The 21,606-nt window shown below is 33.6% G+C and overlaps 2 protein-coding genes across 4 annotated transcripts; both read left to right on the top strand.

Annotated features, from left to right (window-relative positions):
* Positions 1-2,149: 2,149 nt before the first annotated feature.
* Positions 2,150-8,927, top strand: LOC112003757 (dol-P-Glc:Glc(2)Man(9)GlcNAc(2)-PP-Dol alpha-1,2-glucosyltransferase). 3 transcript variants are annotated; one of them, XM_065777748.1, is made up of 10 exons: positions 2,150-2,323; positions 4,830-5,052; positions 5,132-5,220; positions 5,875-6,018; positions 6,135-6,213; positions 6,340-6,613; positions 6,938-7,075; positions 7,161-7,365; positions 7,774-7,916; positions 8,073-8,927. In XM_065777748.1, the coding sequence occupies exons 2-10, from the start codon at positions 4,963-4,965 to the stop codon at positions 8,330-8,332; spliced, it is 1,422 nt and encodes a 473-aa protein (XP_065633820.1). In that variant the 5' UTR covers positions 2,150-2,323; positions 4,830-4,962; the 3' UTR covers positions 8,333-8,927. The 3 variants fall into 3 exon arrangements, with proteins under 3 accessions (XP_065633820.1, XP_023891734.1, XP_023891736.1); XM_024035966.2 differs by having other exon boundaries at positions 5,875-6,208; XM_024035968.2 differs by lacking the exons at positions 2,150-2,323; positions 4,830-5,052 and having other exon boundaries at positions 5,131-5,220; positions 5,916-6,208.
* Positions 8,928-10,823: 1,896 nt separating this feature from the next.
* Positions 10,824-14,902, top strand: LOC112003755 (endo-1,3;1,4-beta-D-glucanase). Its single transcript, XM_024035964.2, has 7 exons — positions 10,824-11,053; positions 11,795-11,816; positions 12,237-12,363; positions 12,725-12,815; positions 13,065-13,154; positions 13,589-13,689; positions 14,341-14,902. Exons 1-7 carry the CDS (start codon positions 10,906-10,908, stop codon positions 14,479-14,481), a joined length of 720 nt encoding a protein of 239 aa, XP_023891732.1. The 5' UTR covers positions 10,824-10,905; the 3' UTR covers positions 14,482-14,902.
* Positions 14,903-21,606: the final 6,704 nt, after the last annotated feature.

Here is a 21,606-nt window from a genome sequence, read left to right on the forward strand (position 1 = left end):
ACCTAGGGCTGACGTGGCAGTCCGTGAAACGGAGCAGGGCGCGTGTGGCGCGTGAGGCGCGTGGAAGGGAGAGACAGCGCGTGGTGGCACGTGGCAGCGCGTGGTGGCTCGTGCTCGTGAGGCAGAAACTTCTGGCGGCGTGTGGAGGCACGTGGAAGGTTGTTTCTGGCAGATTTTTGTTGGGTTTTGCTCGGGACTGTCAGATCTGTCAATGTGTGCCTTTACTTTGGTGGTTTGATCAATAAACTGACGAAATCCGAGTGTTCTAGGATTGTGGGCGTGACGGCGATGACTCGCTTCTGACAGTGACTACTGGATGAAGGCGAGGGCAGCGGAAGAACGCCGGAGATGTCCATAGGAACCAAAAAATCAGAGGAAAGGCTCTGATACCATGTTAACAATATAAAGAGAGAGAGAATGACTGAATAGTCTGTATAATAATATATATAAAACAATGTACAAAAGAGAGCCTTATATAGGCTAGGTATGTGTGCAGTACAAGTAACATTAGTGCAGTACAAGTAATATACTGGGCTAAGCCCAATGGGCTAATCTAGCTTAATCTATACACTAACATATTGATTCTATTCTATTATAATGTGTGTTTATTTAATAAGCCTATTGATCAGAAGCCTATGAAATCTCAATTTTGTATTATTTAATATATTTTCTATTCAAACATTTCCAAATTTCTCATTATCCATGTGCCATTACTACCAAATTTTCGTAATTTCGAATGGAATGGGGTAAGTAATGTGTAGACAAATTATTATTTTCTTAATTGCAGCTTGTTTTGTTACTTATCAAAAGAGCTTCACGTTCTTATATTTATTTCGGCTACATGTGGTACCCCAATGACCATGCAAATCAGCAAATAACACCTAAGGGTGATTCTTTCAAATTGATGGTAACTACGTCAACAATGCTCTGTCGATTATAAAGGCAAATAATATGTAATCGATGAGAATAAAATGTTAAGATGCTATTAAGATTTAAGAAACTACAACAATCTGCACTATGGGCAATGCTAATTGAGCACTCAATTACGGTTAATTTAGTTATCTCATCAATCTCATCCTATTATGTATGTATTATCATGATGTGAGTTCTCTTAAAATTTGAGTTAATACCAAATTCTCGTTTCTTCAATTCTTAAAACAATTTAATGGTAAAGTTTTTTTATCATCGGATAAAAAATTTAAAGTTAATCATCATTACCGTGGGCCCGTGGAGAGATATAGGTTGAAAATGGTAATCTAAAAAATAAAAAATAAATAAAAAAAAGGAGAACATACTTCTCTATCTTTTCCTTATAAAACACACACACACACACTAACCACTCTCACACACAATGTAAGACCCACACAGGCAAAAATGGGTAACTAAACATAAATATCCAACTATATAGTTAGCAGGCAATGTTTACAAACTATATTTTTTACTAGTATCTCGAGTCTAAGAGAGTCGATTTAGGGTCTATAAATCGAGTCTTTGAGGGTCGATTTTCATGTTTTGATCGGGTCTGAGTTGGCACTTTTTCCACGTAGCATCCACATGAAAATCGAGTATCTGAGACTCGATTTATAAGCCCATATATAACAAAACAGCAGCACTAGCAAAAAAGAAATCAGAGCCAAAAAAAAAAAACCCGAAGAAGAAGGAAAGAAGCCGAAGAAGAAAAAAGAAGCCAAAAAAAATAGACCCAGGCCACGGCGAACCCCAGGGCCGACGCGACCCAGGTCGTGGCGATCCCTAGGGTTGGCGTGACCTAGGCCACGTGGGTCGCAGCGAGCCCTGGGGCCGCGTGAGCTCTTTCTCTCTCTCTCTCTCTAATTTGATCTTGTCTTTCTCTCTCTCTCTCTCTCATTTGATCTGATATGGTGAGGTGAGGCCGCATGAGACTTAAAATTTTTTAAAATTTTGTTGGTTGATAAATCAAGTCTTAAAGACTTGATTTTCAAGTGGTCGCCAAATGAAAAAAGATGCCACATCAAACGTGATTAGACCATAAAAATCAAGTTTTTGAGACTCAATTTATAGACTAAAATTGAATTTCTTAAACTCAAAATGCTAATAAAAAATATAGTTTATAAACATTACCTTCTAACTATATAGTCGGATATTTATTAACCCATTTTCGCCACTTGGAAGTAAAAACCATGTTATTTTTTCCCAACTTATTACACAGCTTCTCTCTCTCTCTCTCTCTCTCTCTCTCTCTCTCTCGCTCTCAGAGTCCGTAACACAAACGCTTGATAGCTATTCGACCCACTCACTGCCATCTTCGCTTAGCTTAGCTTCGCATCGTTCAAAGGCCAAAAGGGTATGAAATTTTGTTAATCTATTCTATTGTTTGTTTAATAAACCTATCGAACAGAAGCATATGAAACCTCAATTTGTGTTATTTAGTATCAAATGCTATCCAAAATCTCCAGATTTCTCATTCCCCACTTGCCATTACCATCACATGTTCGCACTTTTGAATGGAATGCGGTGTGTAATGTGTAGAAAAATTATTATTTTCGAAAAATTTTAAAATTTCGTTTTCTTTGATATAAAACTTAATTAATCAAGGATATTCAATGAGTTAATTGTAGCCAAGTTTATTCTTTTAGGGTGCCCATTTCATTTTTGGTTTGCATTAGATGTTTCTGTATATGTATTAAGCTATTTTCGATTGTATTGCTAAAACTATGTTTGGTAATTCAGGGATTTTGCTTTTGGGGTATTTGTTTTTAAAATTTGTGATGGGTGAAGCTGTGTTATTCTGGTGAACACTGTGTGTGAGTGTGTGTGTGTTATTTGAGGACAAGTGACTTTACTAGTTGAGGGAACTGGAACCCTTGTGTGTTATTTTACAAGTGATAGGTTTGGTTGTATGAGGTTGTTTAATGATTTTGAATGTTGTGATCCTCTCCATTTCACTTGAAACAAAGAGAGTTCATTTCGCAATTAAGATTTTATATGCTGTGCCACATTGTATACACCTTTAGATTTATAATACTGAACCTGAATCATGAAATGGATACATTTCAAATGGAGAGTTTTGAAATGGCGTGGCACTATATGCATCTTTAAATTTTTAATATTTAATCTGAACCATGAAATGGATCCATTTCAAATGGAGAGGTAACTAATTAGTTGTTTTGCCTGTTTCTTCACCCCCCACACCCCCCCCCCCCACCCAAAAAAAAAAAAAAAAAACTTAAGTTTTAGCTGTTTATTTATCTGCATAAGCTTTGGCTATGGATGAGATATAGGCATTGTTATGAACATCATTTGGTTGAGTTGGGCCTGTTAGAATTGATTGGTTTATATTATTAAGATGCAGTTTTCTACGTTTCTATGGTTGAATAATCTGTGTCATTGTTGATGAAGTGTGTGTTATTTATATATCAATATGCTTGGAGGAAATTTGGGTTTATCATGGATTCATATGCTTATATGTTGGTTTTAAGTCATATGCGTGCAACAAATGTGTAGAGCAAATTTTTTTTCATATTTATTATGGTGGAAAATGCAAAACTGCATATTTTTCCAGATTTATTTTAAGGCTTAAGGCACTAAGGTCTTTTTCTTTGGGGTGTGTGTTAGTTCGGGAGTTTTTGGATTTGCCACTTAGAAAACAGAGGAAATGAACTGTTTTGGGTGATCTGGGTTGCATTCGTAAGAAGTTTTGTGTGTGTGTGTAGCTAATTTAGGACATTTTCTTTCATTTAGTTGTTCTTAAGTTAGTAGGCAGTGCTTTGCTCAAGTGTATGCTTTTAGAAATTAATTTACATTCCCATTTGGTTTCAATCTGATTTGGGATTGTTCCTTGTGCTATTACTTTTTAGTAGTCTCTCTCAAGTCTTTTCTTTCATGTCATTGTCAGGTATATTTGGTTGTTAATTTGATGGTGTTCATGGGCAAGAATATAATTCTTGAACTCTTTCCCTTTTTCATCATTCTTTACTCTTTTTTTTTCTTTTTTCTGGTACTCTTGAATTTCTTTTCATGTGATTGTTAAGTTACTTCCCATTTTATATTTTTGACTTTGACTCATCTTATCTTCTCTTTGTTATGTGGTATGAATTGTTGTTGAAAATCTTGTCTTCCGCTTAATGAGTTTTTTTCCCCCCTTCACTGGATTGGTTCTTTTATCCTCTCTTTGTGACCTTTTTGTATGGGTGTTTCTTGAATGAAATGATAATATTGCTTATGAATGTTGACTTGTTAAATTGGAAAATATTTGGATTGGGTTTCTTCCCCATTTTCCAAATACTGCTAACTGTTAACACGATGTGCTCCATAAAAATTTCAAAATAAGGATGACATATTGTCACTAGTTGAATCCCATTACATGCAATAGCTAGTTGAATTGGCTAAAAATAACTTGGCAGACATGGTACATTGTCAAATTCTACTTGATATGCAGCCAGCCTTCTTTTCCAATGAAAGTAAAATGATTTTATTTCGCTGCAAACTTCTTTACATTTTCTTAATTCTAATAAATTTTTTCAAGTTATTCAAAACTTTTACTTGGAGTTTCCAAAATGATTTGTTGCAGATACTAGCTATGGTATTAAATATAGCTCAGATTGTGCTAACACTATTAAGAATGCATTGATGTGCATCTACTTGAAATACATATCTTAAAGAGTAAAAAGGGGAGGGGGGAAAAAATGAAAAGGATCAGACTAAATTCATTATTGCATATTCTAAAAGAAAAAGGAAAAAATAATAATAATGAAAGGATCAGATTGAATACAACCATGCTGAAACAGAGAGCTTAGCTTCTCCTTTTGCCTCTTAATTAAAAAGCCTGACTTTCTTTTACAATACCTCAGAACCCAGTTTTGATTTGAACGTACATGAGTGAGAGCTGGACTGGGACTTGGGAGTGAAAGGAAGGATGAGCCCAGCACAGTTCTTATAGCTCCAAAGATCCTGTGAAAGAGACAGCTACAGAGAGAGAGAGAAATGGGAAAAGTAGCTGTGGCAGTGATTGTGAGTTTGTGGGTCATTTCTATCTCTATCCTTGTTAATCACATAGTTCCTGAGCCTTACATGGTAAGCCCCAAACCCTAAACCCAAAAGAATAGGAATGTTTTTGAAAAATTGGCTGATTTTTATTTTGTTGATTGCATAGGATGAAATATTCCACATACCTCAGGCACAACAGTACTGCATTGGCAATTTCAGAAGCTGGGATCCCATGATTACCACCCCTCCTGGCCTGTACGTCCTCTTAAACCTTTTGCATTTCTTCTTTTTATTTTTTTATAAATTTTAATAATTTTGTTGAGGAATTTGAACTTCCACTAGTTGATAGCTGAATTGGGGATTACCTTGAATGGACAACTTGACAATGAAAGATTTAATAAAATGAGAGATTGAAGTGGGTCATATTTAACTTCCACTCATTAATTGGTGTTACAATGTGAAATTTGTACCTTGCTTTTGAAATTATGGTTATTAGCTTGAATGTGGCTTCTACTATTCTCAAACTTGTATTCTGGATTAAGGGTACAAAGCAAAGAAAAGGTTGTATGGAAGTGGGGTTTATAGGTATTATATATTATAATATTTTTTTCATCGTGACTATTTATTGATGAAACAGTAAGCTGCTTGGAAATAGTAGTTGACCTTTAAGCTGTTCCAAGAATGATTTTCTTTTGGTATATCATTTTGTGCATGTGATAGGATACCGCCTATTTTCAGCTGAGGGGTTTAAAATGAAGATTTTACCATGCTCCATATATTTCCAAATGCCTTACCAGAATAACACACAAGGGCTGTTTAGGTCTCAGTAAGTTATTGGGTTAGCTTAGTCCTAATCAGAACAAATATTTTGATAAAGGGGTTGATACATGCGATTTAAAACTTTTGCAGGTACTACCTTTCACTTGTCCATGTTGCTTCTTTGTTTCCAGGCATGTCTATAGTACAAGCAGCCTCATCATTTTCTGAAGTTTGCACCACTGCGATTCTTCGATCTGTAAATGGTGTTTTGGCAGTATTATGCAGTATTCTTGTGTATGACATTATTACCCTCTTGAGACCAACTCTTAGCGAAGGAAAAGCAACAATTTCTGCAGTGGTCCTAGCTTTATATCCCCTTCACTGGTTCTTCACTTTTCTCTATTATACAGATGTTGCATCGCTTACTGCAGTGCTTGCTATGTATCTTGCATGTTTGAAGAAGAATTACTGGTTAAGTGCAGTGGTAAGGTACTTAGCTTAAGTCTTTTTTCATTAACCATTAATTTTTTTTGAAAATCAATAGATTACATACTTAAACAAAGAAATACATAACTTCATTCTAGCGGTAAACTAATTTCATTTTGTTATATGCAGCTTGGTGCCTTGGCTGTTGTCATTCGACAGACAAATATAGTTTGGATGCTTTTCGTTGCATGCACTGGGGTTATAAATATTACTCTGGTCCGTCCAAGAGATAATGTCGAAGTAAATGATATCGACACAGCTATCAGGAAGTCTAATCGAACAACTTCCAATGATGATGTTACATCAGGGTCAAATTTGAGACTGCGAAAGTTCAGTAATTCCCCTGGTACTGATAAACATTCTATGCCTAGTGCAAGCTTGGTTTCAACAAACCACTCATCAGGTTTGTTATTTGTAATATATGTAATCGTGTTATGTTATGATGAAAGTTAATTTACTAGATTTACTCTCCATTTTCTATAAGTAATGGAAGATTAGCCCGCCGATATGGTAGTTTTCCAAATTGGTTCTTTCTCCCTCACTATCTGTACTTTTTTGTTATGATGAAAGTTAATTTACTAGATTTACTCTCCATTTTCTATAAGTAATGGAAGATTAGCCTGCCGATATGGTAGTTTTCCAAATTGGTTCTTTCTCCCTCACTATCTGTACTTTTTTGTTCTTGATCCTTATTCCTTATGATTCAGTTACTGGCACTGTGTTGCAGGTTTACTTGATGAGGTCAAGGTCATCTTTTTAGCATTATGGCATATGAAGTGGGAGCTTTTGGTTTCCTTTAGTCCTTTTCTCACGGTATTTGTGGCTTTTTTGGCTTTTATCCGTTGGAATGGCAGTGTAGTTCTAGGTATTGTTCATGTTGCTTCTTTTAACTTTGAGGCATATGAAGGGCCTTTGTTGCTTGTCTCTCACTGCTTGTCCTGATATGGCAGGTGCAAAAGAAGCTCATACAGTTTCTCCACATTTTGCACAGATCATGTATTTTGGTTTGGTTTCTGCTCTTGCTGTGGCTCCTTTACACTGCAGCAAAGGTCAAGTTGTAGACTTGTTCCAGTCATTTTGGAAGAGAAGGCCCATCAGTTTCTTTCAAGTTTTCGTAGCTGTTATTGCTGGCTTCTACTCTGTACATTTTTTCAGGTCAGAGAATCAGTTAGTATCCTGAGCAAATTGCTATAGGGATCTTTTTTACTTTTCTGCTACACCTAATTGAACTTGATGCTTCTAGAGAAATACTAGCATAAACTTAATTGAAGAGAATGCTATTCCTGGTTTTGATCTGTAAATTTATGGGTGTGAATTGGGTTTTGTTACTACTTGTGGTGGATTTACCAAAGCATTCTTATATGAAAGGTTATTTTTTGAGTGCCTTTTGCAATCTCACTTACCTTCTATAGACCCTTTTTGTCCTGTAAAAGTTTTTCTTACAATTTTCTCTAATCCAAGGGGGGAAAGTTTAAGTGGTATTTTTTACTTTAGTAGATTGCAAAAACTGACGTACTTTTAGTTTATGTTACTGTTTCCTCACATGGTTAATGACTGTTTCAGCATAGCTCATCCCTATCTTATTGCTGATAATCGGCATTACCCATTCTATCTCTGGCGGAAGGTCATCAATGCTCATTGGTCAATGAAATACCTTCTAGTCCCGCTTTATGTTTATTCATGGTTTTCCATCTTCAGTACATTGGGTTAGTACAAGCTCCTATCAATATTTGTCACAAATACTTTCTTTCCAACATTTACTGAAAACGGAGCAAATGAAGATATGGTTATTGAATCTTTGCATCCTTCCATTCGTAGTTTCTTTCTGCATCACTAAGGGTGCTTATATCTTTCATTGGCAGGGAGAGTTCAGAGGAAGATATGGGTGTTAGCTTTTTTCTTGGCTACTGCTGCAGTTCTGGTACCTGCTCCATTGATTGAGTTCAGATACTACACGATTCCATTCTATTTCATAGTACTTCACTCCCACATTAATGATTATCAAAGCTGGCTTCTCATGGGACTTCTATATCTAGCCTTCAATGTCTTCACAATGATGATTTTTTTGTTCCGGCCATTCCATTGGGACCATGAGCCTGGGATCCAGAGGTTTATATGGTAGGAAAGATTCTAAGAAATGCTAAAGGCTTCATCATACAAATCAGTTTTGGGTGGTAGTATTGTTTGTCTGGGGATTTACATAGAGATGTGATTTTGCTTGTTTTGGTTTGGAGGTGGAATCCTTGAGTGGTACAAGTCGTTTAGTTACACATGCTAAAGGTCGTGATTGCTAACTATATGTCAAGTGAAACCTGTTGTACTAGTCATTTGTACAAATAGCAAGATTTTCCATGCGTCCTACAATGGTCATTAGATATAAAATGTACTACCCCTCAACCCACAGGGAATAACTCGAGAGTCCTACAATCCCAGGATTCAAGCTCCAAGGAAAAGCATGCTCAAAGTGATCTGGATTGCGTTCCAAAGAAAGAGAAAAAAAAATGATGAAGAAGAAGAAGAAGAAAAGTCATTTCATCATCCAAGACCACCTTGGCTTCCCTTCCATCACTTTGTTGAATCTCTTGCCATTTCTTTTCTTTTTAAATTTCTTGTATTAAATTTAATTGTCCTTGAAAAAGATAAAATGTTGCATTTTTCATTGGTCAATATAATCCACATATTTGAATTTAATTAGAGAACCTAAGTTACAATACCTAGATCATTTTCCCATATAGAGTTTTCACTAGTAGTATTGTTAGAACTTAGCACTTATGTTTATAAGAGAATAATACAAATCAATTTATGAAAGCCAATGATTTTTTGAGATTGATAAAATTAAAAATGTTAATAACAATTGAGACTTGAAGCTCATAATTTCTTTTTGAAAAATAGTCCCTTCCATGTCCAAATTTCTCTACCTATGTATTTTTGAGGGTTGAACTCTTCCAGTAATTTCCTCTTGAAAATAGTTGGAACCTCTCCCTTGTTCAAATTTCTCTACCTAAGTATTTTTAAGGGTTGAATTTCTTTAATAATCCAATGTATCGATCATATGTCCAAATTATTGATTACAACTTACCTTTCACAAAATATAACTTTATAATATTTCAAAAAAAAAGTTTTGTAAATAGCAAATTTCAAAGATACTAATTTCAAGAAAATGTTTTTGAAACAAAAATAGAATATATTGAAAAGGGAGGCATTTTTGTCCAATGCATTGGATAAAACACAAGATAGACATGATCAATATTAAACAGTTAATAAAAGCCAATTGAAATAACCACTTTCACTTGACGAGGCCTAGGTTTAAGCAAAGATGATAAAAGTTATCACATGCCCCAAGTGTTCTTTTTGAACCAAAAGTATAATAAATAAGTCTCATTTTTCATTAAGGAAATTGCTAGGGGCACCAAAAATATATCCTGAAATTTTCTCACCCTATTGTTTTTGTATTGTGGTGGAGTCCAGATGAGTTGAATCCTTATGAGATGGATGAAAAAGTCTGTACATTTTACTGGCTCTAGCACTCTTCTTTCATTAAGGGGGAAAAAGTTGTTATAGTACACTATAAAAAAGCAAAGGACAAATTGTAAAATTTCACCTTAATCAACTTTTATATCCTATAACGGTTTTGAGCTATAAAATGAGTCTGAGGTGTCCAATATTTACTACTATTTATTATTCATAAATACTAGTAAATAGGGCCATTTTTGTTAAATACCAACTTTATCCTATAACAGTTGGTTTTTATAATAAGCTATTAAGAGTATGAGGTCTCCAACATTTACTACTACTTATTATGAGGCCATTTTTGTTGAGTAATATATATATATATATATGACATTTTATAAAATAATAATATTTTGAAAGCTAAGGAAGACATCAATGTTCAAATCCACCTTAGTAACTAACTAATTGTTAGTCTTCCATAAAATTAAGTAACTATTCACTAGGGTTCAAATCCTTCTTTTTGTAACTACTAACTAAACTATTTAGTTTCCCATAAAATTGAGTCTCCAGGTACAAAGATACGGTGCTATTCCATTCTTTTGGATTAATAATGATACCCGTTGATTAAAAACCAATACTAAACTTTGCAATGTGCTAGAGTAATGTTAGTACTACATAAAATAGCACAACTTATAACATAACTCGCTCATAAAATAGCAAAACTCAGTGTGGAAACTTGTGGTAGTGGTGGTGGTGGGTAGAGTATCAACCATTTACATTGACCATTTCATTAGATTACGAAATTGAGTATTTACTTAAATTTATTATTAATTAAATCTATAGAAAGTCTAGAGATACAAATTTTGACAAAAAAAAAATTAACACTAAGCTAAAGTGGCAAATTATTAATAGTATATAAAAAATATTATTAGTGGTAAGTAAAAAAAATAATGTCAATGATAGGTCAAGGGGAACTAGAAATATCATGCCAACTCAATAAATGTAAAAAAATATGGTCAAATTTTATTGTGTGACAAAAGAAGGCATATTCTGTGCATTATTCGAGTACTGCATAATTTGTAGTGACGGGGAATCTAGAAGGTTTTTTTTTTTTTTTTTTTAGAGAAACTAGAAGGTTCCTTTTTATCAAACATTCTATAAAATCCCAAACTCCAAAGGCTCTGGATATTTGTGTTCTGTTTTGTGTTCGCTGATCATAGAAAGAGAGAAAAAAAGAGAATAAGAATGTCTGGTCCTCAGTGTTGCTCAAACCCACCAACCTTGAACCCAAATGCTGGAGCTGGCCATGTTGAACAGCTTGGTGGACTCAACACCTATGTCTCTGGCTCTCCCAACTCCAAGCTCGCCATCCTTCTCATCTCTGACGTTTATGGTACCTACAGTTTTCTTTGACAATTCACTTTTTTTGCTTGCTTTTGTGGTGTGCTCTAATTTTCACTTCAAACTGTGATCTGGGTGTTGGATTTTGGGTTGTGAGGATACCGTTGGGGGGCTGTTACATTCATTTTAGGTGATTGGTGGAGGAAATGGTGTTTAAGTTTTTGGAAAAAAATTACATTTTGAACTCTATAATTTAGGATTGTAACAAATAACAAATGAGACCCTGAGGTTTCAAAATGCAACAAATTTAAGTGCAATCGAATTGTGATTGAGGATTAATATAGGTTTTTGCTGAATTTTTCCTTTTTTTTCACTTATATATATATATATATACATATATATATGTATATTAGCTTTATTTATGAATCTTGAGGAAAATTGATTAGCGCCTTCAGTTGTCCTTTGAATTTATATGTTTAGTTGAAAAGCTTTAAATTTTATTTTTGGTAATCTTTAGCGTATTCTGTTCTTGATGATAGGTGTTTGTTCTAGCCATTTATGGAAAATATATTCTTGCCTTCTTTTATGCCATTTATATGTTTGTCTGTGTTGCTCTTGGTTGGGATATAAAAAATGAGTATTAAGGAAGCAGTGGGAATGGATTTGTTGAACAATTGATATAGATGCTGAGGATGCATATGTACCTGCTATAAAATATGTAATAGGCTATGTTAATTCATTAGCAGTATCATGTTCCATGATTCCATCTTAACATGTTTGAGTTTTCCTGCAGGATATGAGGCTCCAAACCTGAGGTATGGCTAACTTTCATCTCTCTTTTCTTTGTTTAGTTTATGGGTTTTGCATAGTCTGTCAGATTAGGTTGTTATAACAGTGTTTATGTGTTGGTGAACTCCTTTTACATTATGACTTTTTAGGTTAGGTGACACATATATTTCTTTAAAATTCTGAGCCATCAGTGTGAAACTTAGCTGACTTAATTCGGTCAAATATTAGGCACTTTAAAATACTTTCATTTTTCTCCAATTTGGAAGTGGAGTACATAGATGATTGTAATTCTCTAGTTGAAGCTATGCCATGTTATTTTGAATAAGAAGTGCAGCAATAAAGATTTTTCTGTTAAAAGTTGGAGTTGTACTCTACACATTTTAGACACGCAGATCTGTAACATTCTGAAAACCAATTTTATCTGTTTTTTTTTTTTTTTTTTAAAGGAAGCTTGCAGACAAGGTTGCAGCTGCTGGATTTTTAGTGGTAGTTCCTGACTTCTTTAATGGAGATCCCTTTGTGCCTGATGATGCTAATAGGCCTATACAAGTTTGGTTGAAGGATCATGGAACGGTTGGTTCTATCTTTTAATACTTGCATGGAAGTTGTTTATAATTTTGATTTTCTCATGGTGGACCCTTTTGTGAAACTTGAAAATATTGCTGCATTTTTCATTTGAGATTGTGAGTTTGGTATTTTACAATGTATTAGGCTGTCTGAATATGTGTGTGGATTTAGCTGCATAACTTCTTTATCGTTATTACTGAAAGTAACAGATTGTTCTTACTTCATAAATTATTAAACTACCTAGCTGTGTAAACTTTTTGTGGCCTTGATTGAAATTGATGACCCTGATATTGCAGATTTCAGCTAATTACTATGTGATTTTTAGCATGCACTAATAGTGTCTGAAGCTCTATAATTCTTTCTAAAGGATAAGGGATTTGAGGAGGCAAAGCCAGTAATTGAAGCTGTAAAAAGTAAAGGTGTTTCTGCAGTTGGGGCTGCTGGCTTTTGCTGGGGTGGTGAGTTTTTATCATTAATTCTTCATTCCCAAACTAGCACCCTAGCGCAGAAGTTATTGCTTGTTAGGGAAGAATTGGTTTTGTGTGTCTTCATAGTTTCACTATACCTCCCTCCCCTGACTAAGTTTCTTTATTTTTTCTGCTGAAAACAAGTTTGATTAAGTATTCTAAATTTCTAACATTTTAAGTCAGATAGCATTTTATTGATTGAAAAAAATGCTGATACTTGAACTTTTGTGCTCTTCTCAGCCAAGGTTGTGGTTGAACTTGCAAAAGTTGAGTTTATCCAAGCTGCTGTGCTATGTCATCCTTCATTTGTCACTCTAGATGATATCAAGGGTATGGATTCTAGTGCTTGAAATGTGCTAAAGCTTGATATTAGTTTTATTAGATTATTAGTTTGCAATTTCAGAAATTAAAAATGTCTTTAGCACATTCAGGAAAAAATTTCTAGCTCTCATCAATACTCTTATCAATTTAAATGTTGGCGGAAATTACAAGTATCTGACTCTATAAGTTGCTTTTTCTCCCTTTCTCTTGGGGTCAATGGATTTTTTTTCTTTTGCTACTGGCATACTGATTTGCAATGATTTAATCTTATTTAATGCCTTTTCTGTTTTAAAAATACATTCTGGTTGTCAGAAATCATTTCTTTAACAATGTTGTTTTTGACTTTTTCTACTTTAAATTTCTTCTGTTTTGGTACAAGTGCAAGAGAAAAAAATAATGGATTGTCTCATTGTTTACTGATCAATATTTGGAATTAATTTCAGGGGTTAAGGTTCCTATTGCAGTACTAGGAGCTGAAAATGACCATCTTTCTCCACCTCCGCTCTTGAAACAGTTTGAAGAGGCCTTAGCTGCTAAACCTGAGGTAGGAAAACCAAATCCTTATTTTCTAATGAAATCTTATAATTAATGCCTTTTCCTTTCTAATTATGAAAGCTTCTTTTCTTTATATAAGAAAGAAGGAAATCTAATATTGATGTTTCATCATTCTTTTAATGATGGCAGATTGGCTGTATTTAATTTTTTACATATTAAAATATAGCCAGGAGCCCTTTAGCCTGAATTTCATGCTTTTAGCATTTGTTTCTTTTAGAGAGTAATATTTTTTTGGTCATGTTATTTATTCAGCTTTGTTTTTGCACATTTCTTTAATGAGTAGATGACTCCTCGGGTAGGTTTTTTGACTTAATAAGTAGAATTTTCTTCCCCCATCTTTTCCCAAATTTTGCATTTATTATGGATTTTTTGGCCTTGGCATTTGATGAATGTTCGTCATAGCATTTTTGGCTTTGGCTCTGGTGGTAAAGAGATAGGTTGGGGTTGGGGTAAGTGTTATCAATCTTTTTGAACAAATGACTAAATGTTCATATGGTGATTCATCATCTTGTCTTTGAAATGCCTGAGGTCTATCTTCGAAACCAGGCCATGGTTTGCCCATGCAATGCTTCCATCTTGGTGTAACTTTTTCCAAATATTGCATTTCATAATAATAAAATAATGTTTTGATTCTTTTCAGGTGGATTGCTTTGTTAAGATATTTCCGAAAGTTGCACATGGGTGGACAGTCAGGTACAGTGTTGAAGATGTGGCAGCTGTGAAGTCTGCTGAGGAGGCCCATCAGAACTTGTTAGAATGGTTTGCTAAGTATGTGAAGTGAAATCGTCAAATTAGATACTTCTGTGATATGTCTTGGTTCTATAATATTATGAGTAGCAGTGTGGACCCAGTAAAATGCTAGTTTTCTCATGTGGTTGAGACTTGAGAGAACCTGGACTTCAATCTGTAGTATGTAAGAATTTGAATGAACTTGTTTATGAATAAAGGGTGAAAATAGCGTGCTTTATCTGAAAGTAGGACTGTAGTGAGAGCAATGTGTGTGTATGTGGTTCATGTAGTTGTCATTACACCATGCATTCTCTGATGTCCATGGCAATATCGGTGTCTTTGGCTCTTTGAGCTGTCTGAGGCTGTAATGCACTGAAAGTGTTGAGAGTAGCTAGACTTCAATCTGTAGTATGTAAGAATTTGAATGAACTTGTTTATGAATAAAGGGTGAAAATTGCATGCTTTATCTGAAAGTGTGGCTGTAGTGAGAGCAATGTGTGTGTATGTGGTTCATGTGGTTGTCATTACGCCATGCATTCTCTATGTCCATGGCAATATCGGTGCCTTTGGCTCTTTGAGCTGTCTGAAGCTATAATGCACTGAAAGTGTTGTCTCGGCGGCTCTAAAATCTGTGTGACTGGATTAATTCTGATGAGTTTTGACTGAATGCTTCAATATAGATTATAAATTTGCTGAATGCTTTGAATTGGTTCATGTGACCATGTCATTATTGCATATGTATTATCTCAAAAGAGATCAATGCTGATGCCTTTGAGCTATCAGAGGCTAAGAAAAGCTGGAGAGCTTGCCTCTGAGGTTCTATAAATGGCCGAATTCCTGCCTCATTGTGGGAGGATCTCTTAATGTTTGCTACAGTCTCCATTTCACTTCACAGGTTTACTGTGTATGCCTAATCATACATGCTATCCTTGCAAATATTGTGATAGAATTATTTCCATTATTTTACGAGTTAAAGCAGATGGTGGCATCATGGGCTCATATATATATATAGAGGTTTTACGTTAAGCTCTATTACTAAAACTCTGCAGTTATTACTTCGCCAAATAGGCACTAGAAATAAATAATTATTTGTATTTTTTTTAAAATATAAAATATTATAATTTAAAAAAAAAAAAAAAAACACACACACACACACACAAATACATTATCTTCTTCAGTTACTCATCTTCAGCCAAAAGACGGTTCTTCACCCAAAAGACAAGAAGAAAGAGATATATACACAAAAATGAGAGAAGAAGAAACCGCAGCAGAAGAAGAAGAAGAACCGCAGAGTAGAAGAAGAAGAAGCCCCCAACAGCAGTGGGTTTATGGGTTTATGTTGGAATTGAAAATTGCACATTTGATTTTGAATTTTGCAGTCTGTTTGGTTGAATTTGGAGGAAAGGAAAAGAAAGAAGAACCACTACTACCGGCACGGTGGGATTTTCGTTTCATTGAACCTTACCGTGGGTCTCGGGCTTCTTGCAATTGATGAGGAGGGAGCATAGAGAAATTCTTCTCTAGCTCCATGATGGTATTTTTAATTTATTTATTTATAGAGATATGGGTAAAATTGGAATTTCAAAACAAAACAAGGGTAGTTTAGGTATAATATTTAAAATGACCAACGGTAACATTACAAATCCTATTTGTGTTTTTGCATTGCAGCTGATCCAATATGAAAATGCAGATAGTCCTTCGTATTTGAAAATGCCACTTTTGATAACTGGTGATGACAATAATTTACCAAACACACATTTTGGGTTTTGGGCTTGAAAACATGCTTTTTGGGCTCTCAAATTGGAACCAAATATACACTTAGTGAGTGCTAATATATTGCAGCATTTATGGATAGAGATATTATTATTTTTGAAAGTATTAAGGTTTATGATTTTTTTTTTTTTTAACTTTTAGGGATTGGTTAGAAGTAAAATATCAATTTTGTTTTGGGAGGCAAATACAAATGTGTCAATTAACTAATTTAAATATTTTTTGGTTCTTTGGGTTAATTTTCATTTTTTGAGAGGGAACAGAACAGGAATAATTTTGACCTAAATTTTAAACTTTTTGCGTATAGGTGCTGGTTGGGGATGGCCCCATTTACTCTAAAGAATAGGTCTTTCCCTAATATAGTGGAAGAGTTATTTGAATGGGATCAACAGTGTACAACCACTGAACACAATAGATGAGTAAAATAGTGATTTTTTTTTTTTTTTTTAAATGCTTCTGGCGAAAGGATCAAATATATATATAGTATTAAAAAAAAACATATATATAGTATCAAAAAAAGAAAGGTTTATAAATTATAATGAAGGATAACATTTTCTATTCTTGTGTTCAACTAGAAAACATCAACTTGTGAAAAATTGATAAGATAACTCCTCTCTCTCTCTATCTACTTTTAACATTTGAAGATATTGGATATGCTCATATGCTCTCAAAAAAGAAGAATCTTTTGATACCCAAATAATTGCCACATAAAATAAGATCTAAAATATATGACCTTAAAAAGTATTTACATTAGAAATCCTTATTCTAGACCATAGCTAGCATTAGCAAGAAATCACTCAGTCCTCTTTAATGGAAAAATTGTGGGTTCTAGTTAGCTCAACTAATAAAGTATCTAATAGTTGAATAAGAGATTTATGGTTCAATCTCTGCTTACTCTAAAAATCGATTAGTGTTTTGTTTGATGATAAAAAGTTATTATCAGAAGTGGACGTTATATGTTAAAATTCTCTTAAAAAATTGAAAAATTATCTTATGAGACGGTCTTATAAAAATATCGTTCTTTAAATATTTATGGTTTCCATGCATGTGAATCCCACATGTAAGAGAAATGTCTAATGAGATTGTCTCGTGACGGTCTTATATATTACAATTCATAATTAAATCTTTATTATTCTTAACATGTCCCTTTAGAACACTTGCTAGCAAGTAGCATGGCCCAGTTTTTATTTAATGCTAATGGAAGGTGCATTAAAAAAAATGATTACAAAAATTAGGGGTTGGGGGTTGGAATGTAGCAATATAAAATTATTCACCTCAAAGCTCTGTTTGTTTCACTTTCTAAAACATTTTCAATAAAATTTTTCAAATATTTAGTGTGAATTGTAAAAATTTTCAAATACAAATCACAAAAACTAGTGGCTTAATCACCGTAGTTATCAGTGTCAGAAGTCTGGTGATCAAAAGCCAATACCAGCAGCTCTAGATGTCGGATTGTCAACACCAACTATTAGACCAACAACCCATCCATTAGATGGGGGAGAGCCACTGTGTATTTTTATAAAATGTTTTACCAAATCTATAAAGATAATACATTTTACAACATTTTACAAAGGATTTTATAGTTATTTGGATTGGTCAAATTTTAGAATGAAGCCGGTAAAGTGCTATAAATATTTTTTGTAAAACATTTTACAATCAAATAAATAGAACAAAAAATACGAAAATAGTACACTGATTATTCACTTTTAAGTAGATGGATTGTCTAAGTGCCTTGTAACTCAGCTACGGTTTGTAGCACCTTCTAGTGCTTCTAGCGGAAGGAAAACTTTTGTGTACTTTCGAAGTACCATAGATGCGTATTTCTTCTTCTTACATGAATGGTAGGTCTCACTAATTAAATTCATGGTGAGACTTACCATTCATGTGAGATAAGAGAATACGCATTTATAATAATCCGGAAGTAGCTAAAAAATTTTCCCAGCAGAGACTTTGGCACTTTCTACGGCTTCTTGACATAGACTTCAGCCTTTTTTACTGCTTCTAACGGAGACTTCAGGATTTAAACCCCTGCATAGCTATAAAATTACTTTTAAAAAAAAAAGAAGTTGGTAAATTTATCACATTAATTAGTACAGTCCACTTTTGAGTCCAATTTGCACGGGAATCCTAAATTACTCGTCTGCTTATTCTTACCCAAAAAAAAAAAAACAAAAAAACTCATCCGCTTACTTAAATAATGATTATGATTGGAGTTTTGACCCATCATTCAAGGTAGAGTGATGTTTGAGTTCAGGGGCGCTCCTTGAAGTAGTCTATATAGACTATTACAGTCTCGCTCCATTCGGCATGTCATTGTGAATAGTGACTACAGTGTGTCTAGATTCATTCCTGACGAAGGAGGGCAATATTGTTGGGATGGCATTTTTTTTTGTTTGCTGAGAAAATGCTTACAAATAGATGACAAAGTGATTTGAATTCTGGATGTCATAGACACATTAAAAAATGTTAACAAGTTGAGTTACAATGCTCTTAACTTAGACTTTTAAATCAATTTTTTATGTTTATCACATGCATTTTTAACTAATTCATATCATATCATATAATATATAATAAAAGTTACAAGTTACGACAAACATGTTGTAATTAAACACTTAAATTACCAAAAAAAAAAAAAAAAAACAGTTTCATTTTCTTTTTCCTTTTTCCTAATGCCATGTAGATAATCCTTTTGCTCTTTTATTTTCAATTTATTAGCCAATTTATCTCGTTAATATCTCTCAATCTTCTCATATTCTCCTTTTCTTCATTTTTAAGTTCTAAGAATATACATTTGGTTATTTGGTTCCCCCAAATTATAAATATCTCTCTTTTTTTGCTTAGATGTGGTCACATTTGAGGTAACATCGTAAACATTATGTGTTTCTTTCACTTTTTAAGAATTCATTTTTATTTTGTTATTTTTTCCAATTTGGCTTCTTCTTCTTCTTCAGGGGAGGACCCCTTAGAAGGGTGGCCCCTCCAAACTTTTCTAATTTTATAAAATTACCCCTAAAGCTTCCTAAATTTTTCAAAAAATATATGATTGGTCCCCCAAACTTCTTAAATATTAGATTTTTACCTCTAAATTTACCTAAATTTTCAAAAGAAATATGGTTATATAGCCCCCCCTCCCAAACTCTTCAATTTTATATTTTTTCCTATAATTATTTTGGCCCTCATTCATAAAATTCTAGTTCTATCCATGTTCTTCTTCCTTTCTCTCTCTCTCTCTCTTTTTTTTTTTTTTTTAGAAGATATTGGATATGCTCATATGCTCTCAAAAAAGAAGAATCTTTTGATACCCAAATAATTGCCACATAAAATAAGATCTAAAATATATGACCTTAAAAAGTATTTACATTAGAAATCCTTATTCTAGACCATAGCTAGCATTAGCAAGAAATCACTCAGTCCTCTTTAATGGAAAAATTGTGAGTTCTAGTTAGCTCAACTAATAAAGTATTTAATAGTTGAATAAGAGATTTATGGTTCAATCTCTGCTTACTCTAAAAATCGATTGGTGTTTTTGTCTAATGATAAAAAACTATTATCAGAAGTGAACGCTATATGTTAAAATTCTCTTAAAAAAATGAAAAATTATCTTATGAGACGGTCTTATAAAAATATCGTTCTTTAAATATTTATGGTTTCCATGCATGTGAATCCCACATGTAAGAGAAATGTCTGATGAGATTGTCTCGTGACAGTCTTATATATTACAATTCATAATTAAATCTTTATTATTCTTAACATGTCCCTTTAGAACACTTGCTAGCAAGTAGCATGGCCCAGTTTTTATTTAATGCTAATGGAAGGTGCATTAAAAAAAAAATGATTACAAAAATTAGGGGTTGGAGGTTGGAATGTAGCAATATAAAATTATTCACCTCAAAGCTCTGTTTGTTTCACTTTCTAAAACATTTTCAATAAAATTTTTCAAATATTTAGTGTGAATTGTAAAAATTTTCAAATACAAATCACAAAAACTAGTGGCTTAATCACCGTAGTTGCCAGTGTCAGAAGTCTGGTGATCAAAAGCCAATACCAGCAGCTCTAGATGTCGGATTGTCAACACCAACTATTAGACCAACAACCCAACCATTAGATGGGGGAGATCCTCTGTGTATTTTTATAAAATGTTTTACCAAATTTATAAAGATAATACATTTTACAACATTTTACAAAGAATTTTATAGTTATTTGGATTGGTCAAATTTTAGAATGAAGCCGGTAAAGTGCTATAAATATTTTTTGTAAAACATTTTACAATCAAATAAATAGAACAAAAAATACGAAAACAGTACACTGATTATTCACTTTTAAGTAGATGGATTGTCTAAGTGCTTTGTAACTCAGCTACGGTTTGTAGCACTTTCTAGTGCTTCTAGCGGAAGGAAAACTATTGTGTATTTTCGAAGTATCATAGATGCGTATTTTTTCTTCTCACATGAATGGTGGGTCTCACTAATTAAATTCATAGTGATACTCACCATTCATGTGAGATAAGAAAATACACATTTATAATAATCCGAAAGTACCTAATAATTTTTCCCAGCGGAGACTTTGGCACTTTCTACGGCTTCTTGACTTAGACTTCAGCCCTTTTTACTGCTTCTAACGGAGACTTCAGGATTTAAACCCCTGCATAGCTATAAAATTACTTTTTTTTTAAAAAGAAGTTGGTAAATTTATCACATTAATTAGTACAGTCCACTTTTGAGTCCAATTTGCACGGGAATCCTAAATTACTCGTCTGCTTATTCTCACCCAAAAAAAAAACAAAAAAACTCATCCACTTACTTAAATAATGATTATGATTGGAGTTTTGACCCGTCATTGAAGGTAGAGTGATGTTTGAGTTCAGGGGCCCTCCTTGAAGTAGTCTATATAGACTATTACACTCTCGCTCCATTCGGCATGTCATTGTGAATAGTGACTACAGTGTGTCTAGATTCATTCCTGACGAAGGAGGGCAATATTGTTGGGATGGCATTTTTTTTTGTTTGCTGAGAAAATGCTTACAAATAGATGACAAAGTGATTTGAATTCTGGATGTCATAGACACATTAAAAAATGTTAACAAGTTGAGTTAGAAATTCTTAAAAAGTGAAAGAAACACATAATGTTTACGATGTTACCTCAAATGTGACTACATCTAAGCAAAAAAGAGAGATATTTATAATTTGGGGGAACCAAATAACCAAATGTATATTCTTAGAACTTAAAAATGAAGAAAAGGAGAATATGAAAAGATTGAGAGATATTAACGAGATAAATTGGCTAATAAATTGAAAATAAAAGAGCAAAAGGATTATCTACATGGCATTAGGAAAAAGGAAAAAGAAAATGAAACTGTTTTTTTTATTTTTTTGTAATTTAAGTGTTTAATTACAACATGTTTGTCGTA

This window comes from Quercus suber, unplaced genomic scaffold (genome assembly GCF_002906115.3).
Source record: "Quercus suber isolate HL8 unplaced genomic scaffold, Cork oak 2.0 scaffold_163, whole genome shotgun sequence".
In the NCBI taxonomy this organism is placed as follows: Eukaryota; Viridiplantae; Streptophyta; class Magnoliopsida; order Fagales; family Fagaceae; genus Quercus; species Quercus suber.

Coding starts and splice junctions, on each gene's coding strand:
- LOC112003757 (XM_024035966.2), top strand. CDS start 4,963: ATGGGAAAAGTAGCTGTGGCAGTGATTGTGAGTTTGTGGGTCATTTCT. Junction 7,076..7,160: donor GAATGGCAGTGTAGTTCTAG/GTATTGTTCATG, acceptor CTGATATGGCAG/GTGCAAAAGAAGCTCATACA. Junction 7,917..8,072: donor TTCCATCTTCAGTACATTGG/GTTAGTACAAGC, acceptor TTTCATTGGCAG/GGAGAGTTCAGAGGAAGATA.
- LOC112003755 (XM_024035964.2), top strand. CDS start 10,906: ATGTCTGGTCCTCAGTGTTGCTCAAACCCACCAACCTTGAACCCAAAT. Junction 12,364..12,724: donor GGTTGAAGGATCATGGAACG/GTTGGTTCTATC, acceptor TTCTTTCTAAAG/GATAAGGGATTTGAGGAGGC. Junction 13,155..13,588: donor CACTCTAGATGATATCAAGG/GTATGGATTCTA, acceptor AATTAATTTCAG/GGGTTAAGGTTCCTATTGCA.